We start from the raw sequence: 12298 nt of genomic DNA on the forward strand, positions 1-12298 counted from the left end.
TTCAACTTTTCTCTTTGCTACATTACACCTCAATAAAACCACAGTGAAAAAAGAGGAGATACAGTTGTTAAAATAAAAAATCATCCTGATGAGTGCTTCACAGAAAACACTGATATGGTATTTTGCAGGACAAAAGACATCTAGCTGAAATGGATAGTTCAAATGTTTTGCAGTGTGCTTGTATGAGCTACTTCTCCATAGTCAGTGTGTTAGTTACAATAGATGGCGGTCGGCACGCCCCCAGAGAATCAGGCAGGAGTACCGACACGGAAGATAAGCAATGTCCTGCTGTGGACGGGGGCAGCAGCTTAACACATTTACACACCTAAAAACATCTATATCAGTTTAAGTGGACACTGTATTTAGAATATTTTCAGCGCTTTACCTTATTGTAAGACAGCTCTTAACGATGGGGAAATGAAGCCGTTAGCTCTGCTCGCTTCAAAGTCACCAGACTCCTTTGACAATAACAGGCATTTGTGTCAATGTGGGACTTTGGTGTTAAATAGTTAGCGCAGATTCACACAATAACACAAACTAACTAACTGATGGAGGCAGTGGTAGAGCAGCAACTTCTGTGTTCTGCGAGGTAATAATATTCTAAATATAATGTCCACTGATATAGATGTTTTCAGGTGTCTTAAATGTGTTTATCTGCTGCCTCCGTCCACAGCAGGACATTGCTTATCCTCCGTGTCGGTACTCCTGCCTGATTCTCCAAACTGGGGGCGTGCCGACCCCCATCTACTGTAACTAACACACTGACTATGGAGAAGAAGCTCATACAACCACACTGAACAAACATCTAAACTATCCCTTTAAGACGGGGCAAAATTTTGTGAAAACGTTTTTTTTTTTTTTTTTTTAGATGTCTTCATTACTATAACTATTGTTTCAGCAGCATTTAAACGACTATATTTCTGTGTGAATGAGGTCCTTACCACATTAAAATATAGTCATTTCAATGCCGTTGAATCAACAATTATATGGACTCTAGTCATCTAAAAGTTTAGCCCTCTTTTTTATGTTTTAATGACTTCTGACCTGCAAATCCACAAACCAAAGGTCACTGGAATATTTCCTACATTTGATTTTGCGGTATTACCACCACAGGTGGCCTGTGACCCACACTAATTAATATACCTGTATCCCTTTATTTCCACTTCACCATCTCTGTCAGCATCCAAGTAGTGCGTCCTCCCAGTTCAGTCCAATTGAGATGCCAAATGGGACAAGGAGTGTGATATTTCCAGCGTTTGTTTTCTTGCACACACGACCCATTTGTTCCTGATGGGAATTCCTTGTTTCTCTTGGCATCACAGCTCCCACCTGTAGCTGCAGCCATTGTGTGTCCCTGGTAGTAACCATGTGATACACTTTCAAGATTCAAAATAGTCCATACTAGTTGGGGATAATAACCCAGTGAAGACCACTGCTAGAATCAATCGTCGTAATCTCCATCACTTCCATATTCTGCAGGGTGGGACACACAGAGGGACAGATTAGATACACGTCTTTTACTATTATATCTGCTGTTTTTGGATTAATATTACCGCTGCATGTTGCATTTTACTGTTGTAGATGTACGGCGAGAGATGCTTTAAGAGACAAACACTTTGATTTCAAATGACAGCTCCCATATGTGACTGTGAGTGGAACTGCGCGTAAACATGCTTACTTTCCACAGAATTAAGAGAAAAGTAAAGTCCACAGAGATGCTGTGTGTTGTGTGACTTCATGGAGAGCAACAACAGGTCAGACTAGTATAATGTAAAAAAGTGTCACTTGGCTCTCTGCAGGAGGAACAATCCATCAACGGAGTGACAGATTCTGGTTTAATCTCCAGTGCCGGTAGGCGTCCGTCCTGCTCAGCTGTCTTCAAGTCTCTACCAGCTCCAGAGGTGCAGCTCTGAGGCTGGCCCTGACCTCACTGGGGAGGGGGCAGGAGTACAAACAAAGAGTTCCCCTACAGGAATCAATTAAGTAGCTCAGGCCTGCTTTTTTTTTTTGCGGCAGAGTTGGGGGCCTTAACTTTTAACAACCAGAGACATAAAGTGAAGAAATGTAATCTTACCGAGGGCTCATTAAAACATAGCGGGAGTCTGAGCCCAAACAGAGCCATGACCCACAGACGCACATTCATTAAAAGTGTCATTCAGACTGTTTCACAATCCAGACACTCGCGGTCCCACTGAGAAGTGACAAAGCAGTCTGCCACTGTTCGTGTCAACTAGACTCAAATGTGCAAATCATGTCTCTCAGCAGACTTGTTTTCTTTACATTCAAGAATATAAAGTCAAGAGTTCAGATTTCTTCCTGACTGTTGTGCAGCAGTCTTCCTGATTCTCTTGTTTCAAGAAACAAACAAAACAATTGATAACTTATTTGTCAATGAGCAGAAAAATTTATCAAACACAACTTAAATAGATTATTATGTAATTATTGCCAACTTACCAACAAGCCAGTCAAATATTGGTAGGTTTCTGTTCCTCCAATGTGCTTATTGTTGCCTCTATAGCCAATTACGCTTTTTTTGTTGCCTAATTGTTTGTGTAATTACTTACAAACCAGAATAAATCTAAATTTATGACAATAAACGAGTGATCGATAGAAGTCTGACAGACCACGATGGGTTTAAACTGACCGTTGCTGCCCAGCAGCTCCATGGCGCTGACACAAGCCTCCTCTTCCTCCTCCTCTTCCTCTTCAGCAGCTGCATCGTCGTAGACCACTGGTCCGCTCTCCACCACCACTCCGCTGGCAGGGCCTCCTGCCACCACCGGCAGGGGGTTGGGGTTGGCAATCTGGGCAAACAGGAAATATTGTTTGGTCGGTAGCAGACGTGTGTTGTGGAGTATTTTTTAATATTTTCCTCTGCGTGACACATGAGTTTCCCCGGGGAAATCTAAGCTAGATCTGGTTTCATATGCCCTACTTCCGTTAAAATGATAAAAATAATAAACAGTAGTATGGTAGTGATAGTGTGTGTGGGGAGCTTTGGGGCAGGCGAAGGAGATATTTCATCTGCCGCAGCATCCCCCGTATAAATGACTGAATACAGCATCACTTTTATCATCTTACATTACATTATTATCTCATTTAGGATTCTACTTATAAAAATCTGCAGTCAACAGTGTACCTTGAATTGTACAAAAGGGTCAATTTCCCCCCCGAGAGATCCTCGGGGGGGAACTACCCTTCAGAGTTCATGAAAAGCCAGTGAAATTAAAAATGAAGGGCAAAAAAGTAATTAGAGGGCCTTTTTTTGCATTTCACCCTTTTCAGATTGTCTTGGCCGAGCTGTCAAATGTTTACGCATGAATATGACCACTTTCCCCCGTTGGCAACCACAGGGGATAAAAACTGTAACTGTAACCAGGAGAGTCTTTCCAGATGCATGCTGGGAGACAAAAACTGAACCGTTTTTGATCAGAAAACAAGCCGCCTGAAACAGAAGGAAATGTTGGCACCAGAAAGAGAAGATAAACAACTGGTGTAATAAAAAGTCAGAGGACAGGGCGGGGACTATTTTCCAGCAGTGAAAACGATGACAAAACAAATGTCAGAGTTAAACTGCGAGTGTGAATGTTTCATATTTTTGTTCATTTTCCCACAAAAAGGGCCGCAGTTCCATCAAATGAACACTAAAAACCAAACTAAAAACTACAACAGTTAGTTTGGGGTCAGTTTCACGCAGGGTATTTCCGTTTAACCAGTGACAGTTAACTGCTTGGATGTAGCTACTGTAGTCGAACGCCGTAGCTGTCCCTAGTGTAACAATACTACAGGTTATGGTCTGATCATCAGTTTTTAATAATCTCAACTTTTTTTCACATCAGTTTGGTGGATGACTCTAAATAGTACTATACCCATGAGCCTCAGTCACTGTTGCTATGGAGAAGAAGCCAGTCAGAGGCCCGTGTGAGAATGCTTCATCGTTGCAGTTGGGAACAAAACATTATTCCAAAAGACTGATCCAGAATTTTCAAGTGAAATGATTTATACTGCTGAAATGGAAACTACAGTTTATTACATCTTGGGTATTATTTTGGTAACTCTGGCCATCAGTTCTCTGGGTTATGGTAACATTGTACTTGCCTAAGTAACTGCTGCTCTGGGAACATGGTGACATTGCCAAAGTAGGTCCACCTTTAACTGCATGTCAAAGTAAAAGTGAACGTACCTGTAACTTTGGTATGAGACTCAACTACGGCAAGTACAGTAGGTCAAAGTGTGTTGGATGTTTGCAACAGACACTTGGGTAATTATTTTTCCGTTTGTCTTTGTTGTAGCTTCAAAATAAGTTTGGCTAACCCGGAGGTTTGTTAACCGGGGGGCTGTTGCACAAAACCAGGATAAGGGATTAAGCCGGGATATTCAAGTTATCCTGGATGAATTTAGCCTTGACTTGGTTGCACAAAAGCAGAGGCACCTAAGTTACCATGGATATTTATTCTGTGCAGCTAGCCTGGTCCTGACCAGGCTAACAGCCAGGATTTATTAATCCTGCTGCCTTTTCTGTTCACTCAGCAGTGGTTTTTACCTTATTTTTATTAGCCTGCAATAAAATACAACAGGTGTATATTGATGTTCAGTTAAGCTCTGTTATTATTTAAAGTTGTGACCATTATTTTTATAATTATTCATGTGACAGTCATACACAATGCGTATTCTCCATTTCTGCATCAGTAAATCTGTGATCAATGTGCACTTATCCCAACTACGTACACCTGGCTTGACATAGCTTCACCTTCTCATCCTGGCTCAGCAAACGTGTAACCGATTAAGCCACGATGAGCGGATCACTCTAAGTCAAGTTGTCCTTTTTCAGTTATCCTGGATTTCTTCATTCTACTTTTTTGCAACAGCCCCCTGGTCTCACTGCTCGTATTTCATCAAGTTTCTTCTAGTTTTAGCGATGTCACTATGTTCCCAGACCTTAGCAATAAACTTGGTGAGTTCAATGTTATTATTAGCTATATTTTTAAGTACACAGTTGTTTATCTTTTGCACTGATGACTCAACCAGGAGTGTTTCATGTCCAAATCCCCTACCATTGATTTAAACTGGAGGTTAACCTATTGACCTGTTCTTTGCTTGAGGTCTGGTTATACGACTATAACAGACACCTGGCAGCCAATCAGAAATTACTTTTGTACATAGCCATTTAACATATGAATATGACTCCACTGCAGCAGCACCAAATCAAGTCCATGCAGATGAGTGATTCGTGCAGATGAGTGATTCAATACGATATGTTTTTAAAACGGTGCTGCTGTCGGACACAGATAATTTCCCCTTTGGAAAACACTCGGATCTCGTTCTGAAAAACTACTTCAATCTGAGCTGTGTTTGTTTTGCTTAGCGATGAACTGTACAGATATCAAAAGGCAAACAAACTGTGACACCAGGAAAGACAGGCGTGCACGGTGAGGAGGATTCCATTTCTACCAGAGAAACTAATAAAATATCTAAAACCAGACTTTCACTTTGCTTTCTGTGTAAATGCTGCAGACCATTCCAGCTTTGGAATGAAACAAATCTACCTTTCTGCAGAGGACACCCATCATCTTTAGTTTTTTCCACAGCGACTAAAAGGAAAACCTGTATGTTATCAGTTTCTTTTCAGCCAGGGCTAATTATAAAGCTGGAAAAGAAGCAGGTGGAGGGTCCACAGTGTGACAGAGATTTTTCTGTTCTCCTCAGCAACAGGCTGTTAAAGTCTCTGCTGGGGCCTTTCTGCCATCTCTCCCTCCAATTTGCCTCCTTCCTTTCCTCCTTCCACCTTTCTTTTATTTCATGCTTCCTCTAGTTTGGCTCTTTTTTTTTCTACCCACATCCTTCCTCACTTCATCCTTCTCTCCTTCCTTTGTTCCTTTGCACATTGATTCTCGTTTTGGCTCCAACTCTCCCTCAGTCCTCCCCACTTTCCTGCACTTCTTCTGCTTTTTATATTCTCAGATTTTGATTTTACCCAACAATATGAGCAGAAAAAATATCCACTGCAAAATCCCAGTGCTTTCCTTTTTCCTTCCCTTCTGTCCTTCCCTTTTCCCTCTGTGGATCCCTGCTGACTCTAACCCCGCCAGGCTCCCTGTCACAGGAACTGGACGCGTAATTAAGTGCTGGTGAATACAGGCAACAATGCGAAAACATAAAGAAAAATAGTTAAAAAGACCTCATAAGAGCATAAAGACGGTGCTCCAGACTATTTAGGAGGTGAGAGCTGTTACATGGGTCAGGATGAAGGGTCTGGGAGAGGAGATAAAGCTGGGGAGAGGGACCAGCAAAATGTTTTTGTGTTGCTATTAGACATTACTGTTCACATGAGATAATGCTGCACTACAAACATTGTGTCGCATGTTAGAAGCAGAGACTCAAACTGGAGTATTTACACTGTTAGCTGTCTGTGTCTCAGTGCTTTAACGAGAAAAATACACGGCTCGTTAGGAGTGAGAAGGCAACTCCAACCAACTACAGGAAACAAGCGCTCAGAGGGTTTTATGGGTGTGAGGACGCTGACATCTGATCGCCTGCAGTTACTCATGCATGGAACAACTGGCAGAACTAAATTAACGGAGAGTATACCACAGTCTGGATTAATGCCATGTCTCCAAGTGTTTTAAATGGCATGATAACCAGGAAGTATAAATTACAGAAAACTCCAAAGTTAAGTTAGTCATGTCCCTGTTGGTTTAGTTTTCCACATGCTGCACGCTTTGTTTAGCAGTTGCTAGGTTCTGGCCATGATTAGCATCATAAAAACTATTTCTACGATGCAGAACAGAGTTGCAATAAAACTATTTTCTGCCTAAATCCAAATGTAAAGTACCATATAGCAATTATTAAGTTAAATTTGGGACTATTTGTTCATATCGTGGACTGCACTGTAGCTGTATTGTCATTTTTACTCTACTATTTAATCTGTTTTATTCTATTTTAGCTTATTTACATTATTTGATGTTTCTTTTATACCGTGTTTGATGCCTTTATTTTTCATGTAAAGCACTTTGAATTGCCTTGTTGTTGAAAGATAATAAATGTGCCTTGATTTTTAAGAAATAGCATCTTGTGTAACTGGCAGATCTTAAAGAGATAGTATGGATATTTTGCAGTGTGGTTGTATGAGCTACTTCTCCATAGTCAGTGTGTTAGCTACAGTAGACGGGGGTCGGCACGCCCCCAGTTAAGAGAAAGGCGGGAGTCTGGCAGCTACATAGCTACATTTTAAGCTTAAGTTTATTTAAATTCAAATCGACAGGCATTTTCGACGGGAAACCGAAGCCGTTATATCACTCTCTTTAAATCCACCATACTTACATACTTGCATACAGTCATTTTACTTCGCAGAACACGGGTTACTTCTCCAAACTGGGAGCGTGCCGACCACCATCTACTGTAGTAGATAGTAGTATACAACCACACTCAACAGATCCAAACTATCCCTTTAAGTCTTTGATAATGTATACAAATGCAACAATTGCTCGGGCTGGTTCTCACACCGATGTTAACAAAATAATCCTAACTTGGGTTCATCTTGTCTGTTTTAAGACAGGAAGCGCTGAACAATCACAGCTGGTTCAGCCCTCTGCCTCTCTGCTTTATCGGGTGAAAGCGAAGGTCACTGCGTTTCTACAGGACGAGCTGAAAACGCTGCTCGCCATGTGGTTTACCACCGCCCCGCTGGCCAGACAGCGTCTCTGAGAACCCAACTTCAAATAGACTCCGCAATCAATTGCCAAGACTATTGCTTGCATAAGCAGACTATAGCTGCCACGCCAGAGTGACTGTCTGCAGTTCAAAGCCCCTCTCCCGTGACCTCATCACCCCTTTCAGATTTCTAAGCCTCTCTGAAAATCCCCACGTCTCACCCTGTGCTGTCTGCTCCCTCCACCGGAGCTTCAGACCAAATGTGGTTCAAGGGAGTAGAGGAAGAAGGGAGAGGGCAGTAGAGAACAGCTGGGACACTTTCAATTGGTAGAAATTAACTTGTTACTCCTTCTCTGCCTTGTAAAGGGATTGTTTCCTCCCTTGGCTTGTTTGAAAAATGTACAGACTAATTGCTGGATCACTGAAGAGGGTGAAGGAAATCAGTTTGTTGTTAAGCGCCCAACAGAATAAGTTTGGCAAGTGACACCCAACGCACAAACATCAACAACAATCTGGCCCTGTTGCTGCAACATTACATAACAGGAGCTGCGAGCGTAGAGCAGCCTAAGCCAATGGCGATGGCTGTTTGTTTCCAGTTCCCAGGGGAGGTGAGGGAGTTGCTAAGTAACAAGCCTTGTTGACCCGGCCCCTCGTGGCAATGTTTTTATACTGGTTGACAGAGCCTGAGCTCCCCATTCAGAGCTGCCAACAGCACATGATGGAGAGGGAGACAAAGACTGAGAGCAGGAGGAAGAGGTGAAGAGAGATGAAGGGATGGAAAGGAATGTGGAGAAGGAGAGGAAATATAAAAGGAGAATTACGGGAAAGAGAGAACAGCAGCAGAGCGAAACATTAACAAGAAGACATGAGGACACGAGGGAATGAAGCATGACGTGAAATGGTGAGAAAAGAAGAAAAAGAGAGGGAAATTTTAATAGGAGAACAGCAGCAGGAAAGGGTGGAGGAATATATGGCAGAGGAGGCACTCGTTTTGGAACTATTTTACCCACTGTAAAGTTTTCTTTTAGTAACCATTCATTTCCTTAACACTTCTATTCTTTTAAGAGTTGCAAGTGAACGCACCATTACGTCTGTGTTGTTTCTCCGACTCGGCAGTGGCAATGGTGCAGTTAGTCTCCTCTGTGTTTTTAGCTGCAGACTGTTGGATGTCCCACTGTTGGAAACCTTTCCAGTAAAATACAGCCACACAGCATTTTAACCGTGTTTAAGCCAGCTACTAGCTAACGGTAGGCTAACGTTACCTTCTGCCAAGTGTAATACGCTTCACATGCAGTGATGCTTCTGCTGCCTGTAATGTCCGTTTCGGAGCACCAGAGAGCAGCGCAGGCATTTAAGTGGCACCGAAATCTGCGTTGCTTTTCGGTCCGGAAGATACCAGTCGTTTTAGGCACCGGGTTTCGGTACCCAACCCTAGTTGTAAATCAGCGTAAGAACACTGTAAAGCCACTTACACTGATCAACGGTAAAATCGTGACTTAGGGTGCAGAGCATAGTGCGAACACTTCAGAGGCAAAGTGCAGTGTAGGTATACCGTACCTCCTAAATCTTCCAGCTACCTTCTCATTGGTTGCGCTTTGAAAGGTCAGCGGCAACAAGGTCATGGTTGTAATAATATAAACTTTGAGTGCAATGCTCAGAAAGTTCGAGCAATGCCCCACATTTGAGTGTAGCGCTTCCTCCTAGTTGTCTTAGGGCGTTTTCACACATACCTCATTTGGTCCGGACTTAAGGACTTTTCAATTTGATCCGAACCAAAATTACAGGTGTGAAACCTCCCCCGGACCACGGTCCGGATCAAAAGACCAAAGTTTGGTCCGATAAAAAGAGGTGGTCTCGGTCCGGACCATGGTCCGGTTCGTTTATAGTGTGAAAGCATTTTTTGGATGGTTCGGACTTTCGGACCAAATAGAAGAAGCTCTGGCAGGCTCTCCTTGTGTTACAAGACCGGGGAATAGCTCCTTTAAGGAATAGCTCAGTGCTTAGTGTGTAGGCTACATGAGAGTGTGTGACAGTGAATGTGCTCAGAGCAGACAGCTGTCGGCTATCAGAGCAGAGAACACATCAGCAGTTTATTTGTTAAGTGGTAGTAAATGTACAGTGTAGGTTTCCGTTTGTCTCTGAATAAATGCTCCAGAAAGAAAGTTACAGCTGATCATGTGTAAACATCCTATATACACATGTTGAACATACTGTATATTCATCGAAATATCATCAAAATAAAAAAAAATCATAAACGCCAACTTTTCAATGGACCTTAGTCCAGTCTAAATAGACAGCCAGGTTTTTCCTGCTGCTCTGTGTTGCTCCAACAATAAGCTGAGCAAAGAGCAAGCTGAGCTTTGCCTTTTTCTCCCAGAACAAGGTATTTTTGTTAAGAGTTTTATGTCTATCTGAGTGCCCTGACTGTCAGTCACCTAACGCTGTACTGTATATGCTGAAAAAAGAACGGGACCTTAACTTCCCAAACATTGGACTCCTGAAGTAACTCCTGCCACTTTGCTTCTTTATGGAGTGACGAAGAGGAACATGGCAGTAGTGGTGAAGAGTGAGAAGTAAATCATCAGAAAGAAGACAGATCAGCAGTAATGTGAAGCAGGAAGCGAAGAAAGGACAGTTAGGAATGTGTAAAATGAGATATGGGGGAATAGAAAAAGAGCAGCACAGAGTGTATATGAAGTCCAGAAAGCCACTGTTAAGACTTTGAAGATGATGTGAAGCTACCTGTGATTGAATTTGGGTCCAATTTAAAATCAAATTAAGAAACAAAGTTGGGAAAAGTGGCCTGTATCTCCCTGAAGATGGCTGCTGAAAGCTGTGAAGCTGTAAATGGGCAGCATGAGGACATCCTGTTCAAAGACATGACATTTAACTGGGTTTAGTTAAGCAGATAGGGCACATATTGTATTCTTTCTGGATTCATCTAAAAGCTGACGATGGGCCAACAGAAGCCCATCACTGCAGGCTGGTAAAAAAATAGCCCTCTAAAGTGCTGTTTAAGACATTTTTATGTCCGAGTTTAAGGCCGTATTTATTTTAAGACCCTGTCAGAGGTTTTTAGGAGCAGTGAACGCCCTGGAGGGAGAACGAGAGCGGAGGAGGAGTAATAATGGAAGGGCAAACAAAGACGAAGTGAGGTTCACCTCTCACACGGTCTGAGTGGAGATTCATTTATCGCCCGTCTGCTCTGAAGGAGATCTGAGCAATCAGCAATTAGATTTTAATGGCCGAGCAGGAGAAACTGACGGGGAATTACAGCCTCTGTTACAGTCACAGCTTCATTATGTGGAGACAGGAAGCCTCTGGGTTTGGATCTTTTTTAGAAAAGTTAAAAGTCTGGTGATACTCTGAGTCCACTGCAGCGGCCTGGGTTCAAATCCAACCTGCGGCCCTTTGCTGTGTGTCATCCCCTCTCTCACTCCCCCTTTCCTGTATATCCACTATCGCATAAAGGGAAACCCAAAAAATAATCTTAAAAAAAAAAAAGTATTGTGAGTGTGTGTGTGTGTGTGTGTGTGTGTGCGTGCGTGAGTGAGTGAGTGAGTGAGTGAGAAAGAGAGTGAGGCAGAGAAGATAACAGTGACTGAATAACTGAGTGAGTGTTTTAGAGGAAAAAGCGAAAGGGGAAGTTATCTGTTCGAGTGATTGACTGGGTGACTGAGTATTCGTGCGTGCGTGCGTGCGTGCGTGCGTCTGTTGAGTGCAGGAGGGCAAAGCGGGGTCTAAGAGGGCGAGTGAGTGACGGAGACGAAGAGCAGATGTGGTGAAGGTGGACGAAGGCTCACCTGCTCCACAGCCAGCTTCTTGTTGGGCTGTCCGCTGATGAACGGCTGCAACCTGCAAGACAAACAACAACACAGTGCCAAACTTTACATTTTATATTTTACATTTTGTCAACATCTTCATTTGTTGCCTTCATTTCACTTTTTTATTGGACATATAAGGTAACAATCCTATTCTGCGACCTTGCATCTTGGATTTAAATATGTTAAATTCATTCAAAGTTTCAAATATCAATCATCTGTTTCATTTGGCACTGGAAATGTAGAAATGTAAGGGATACCGAATTCTGCCATTAACTAGGGGTGGGAAATACCAAAGAATGTGGTTTTAATCTGATACCAAGTAATACCAGGGCCAGAATCACTGTACCAATACTGATACTAGTATTAAAAGTGGCTAAGGTACTATCATGTAAGGGAGAGCCATGTGTCATTAAAAGGCTACTTCTGATTTCATTTCACTTTCATCACTGAATAGCTTTCCATTATGCATCTCTTTTTGCTATTTTCTGTTAATGACAAATCAAATGTAAGAGGTGTATGCACTTGTTCTTTTTAAAGCAAGCCCGGGATCAGACTCTCCTCTTGAATTAGAAAACAGGACTAAATGCACCAGTGAACTTCACCAGAAGTGCTTTTTGGGTGGTCGACAAGCTTCAGAAACTCCCCCCGACGCCTTTCAGATGTCAGCATTGGGGCACATTTCCGAAACCATCAACCCAACATACACTGCCAAATCACGCAGTGGATGTGAGACGGTAAGCTGGGTTTGAACTTCTCTCAAGCTCTTTTTTTATTCATAAAACAACTATTTCTTTCACTTTTTGAATGTGTTCCATGAGATACTG

The 12298-nt window shown here is 42.5% G+C and overlaps 1 protein-coding gene across 1 annotated transcript in view; it reads right to left on the reverse strand.

Annotated features, from left to right (window-relative positions):
* Nucleotides 1–772: 772 nt before the first annotated feature.
* The window catches only part of LOC116036831 (transcription factor IIIB 90 kDa subunit-like), a 125496-nt gene continuing 113970 nt past the window's right edge, over nucleotides 773–12298 (reverse strand). The window contains exons 17-19 of the mRNA XM_031280495.2: nucleotides 11454–11505; nucleotides 2645–2804; nucleotides 773–1473 (exon numbers count right to left, since the gene is read on the reverse strand). Of these exons, the coding sequence (XP_031136355.1) occupies nucleotides 1442–1473; nucleotides 2645–2804; nucleotides 11454–11505 (244 nt within the window). The 3' untranslated portion in view covers nucleotides 773–1441. The remainder of the gene's footprint in view (nucleotides 1474–2644; nucleotides 2805–11453; nucleotides 11506–12298) is intronic.

Source organism: Sander lucioperca, chromosome 18, assembly GCF_008315115.2.
Source record: "Sander lucioperca isolate FBNREF2018 chromosome 18, SLUC_FBN_1.2, whole genome shotgun sequence".
NCBI classification, from domain to species: Eukaryota; Metazoa; Chordata; class Actinopteri; order Perciformes; family Percidae; genus Sander; species Sander lucioperca.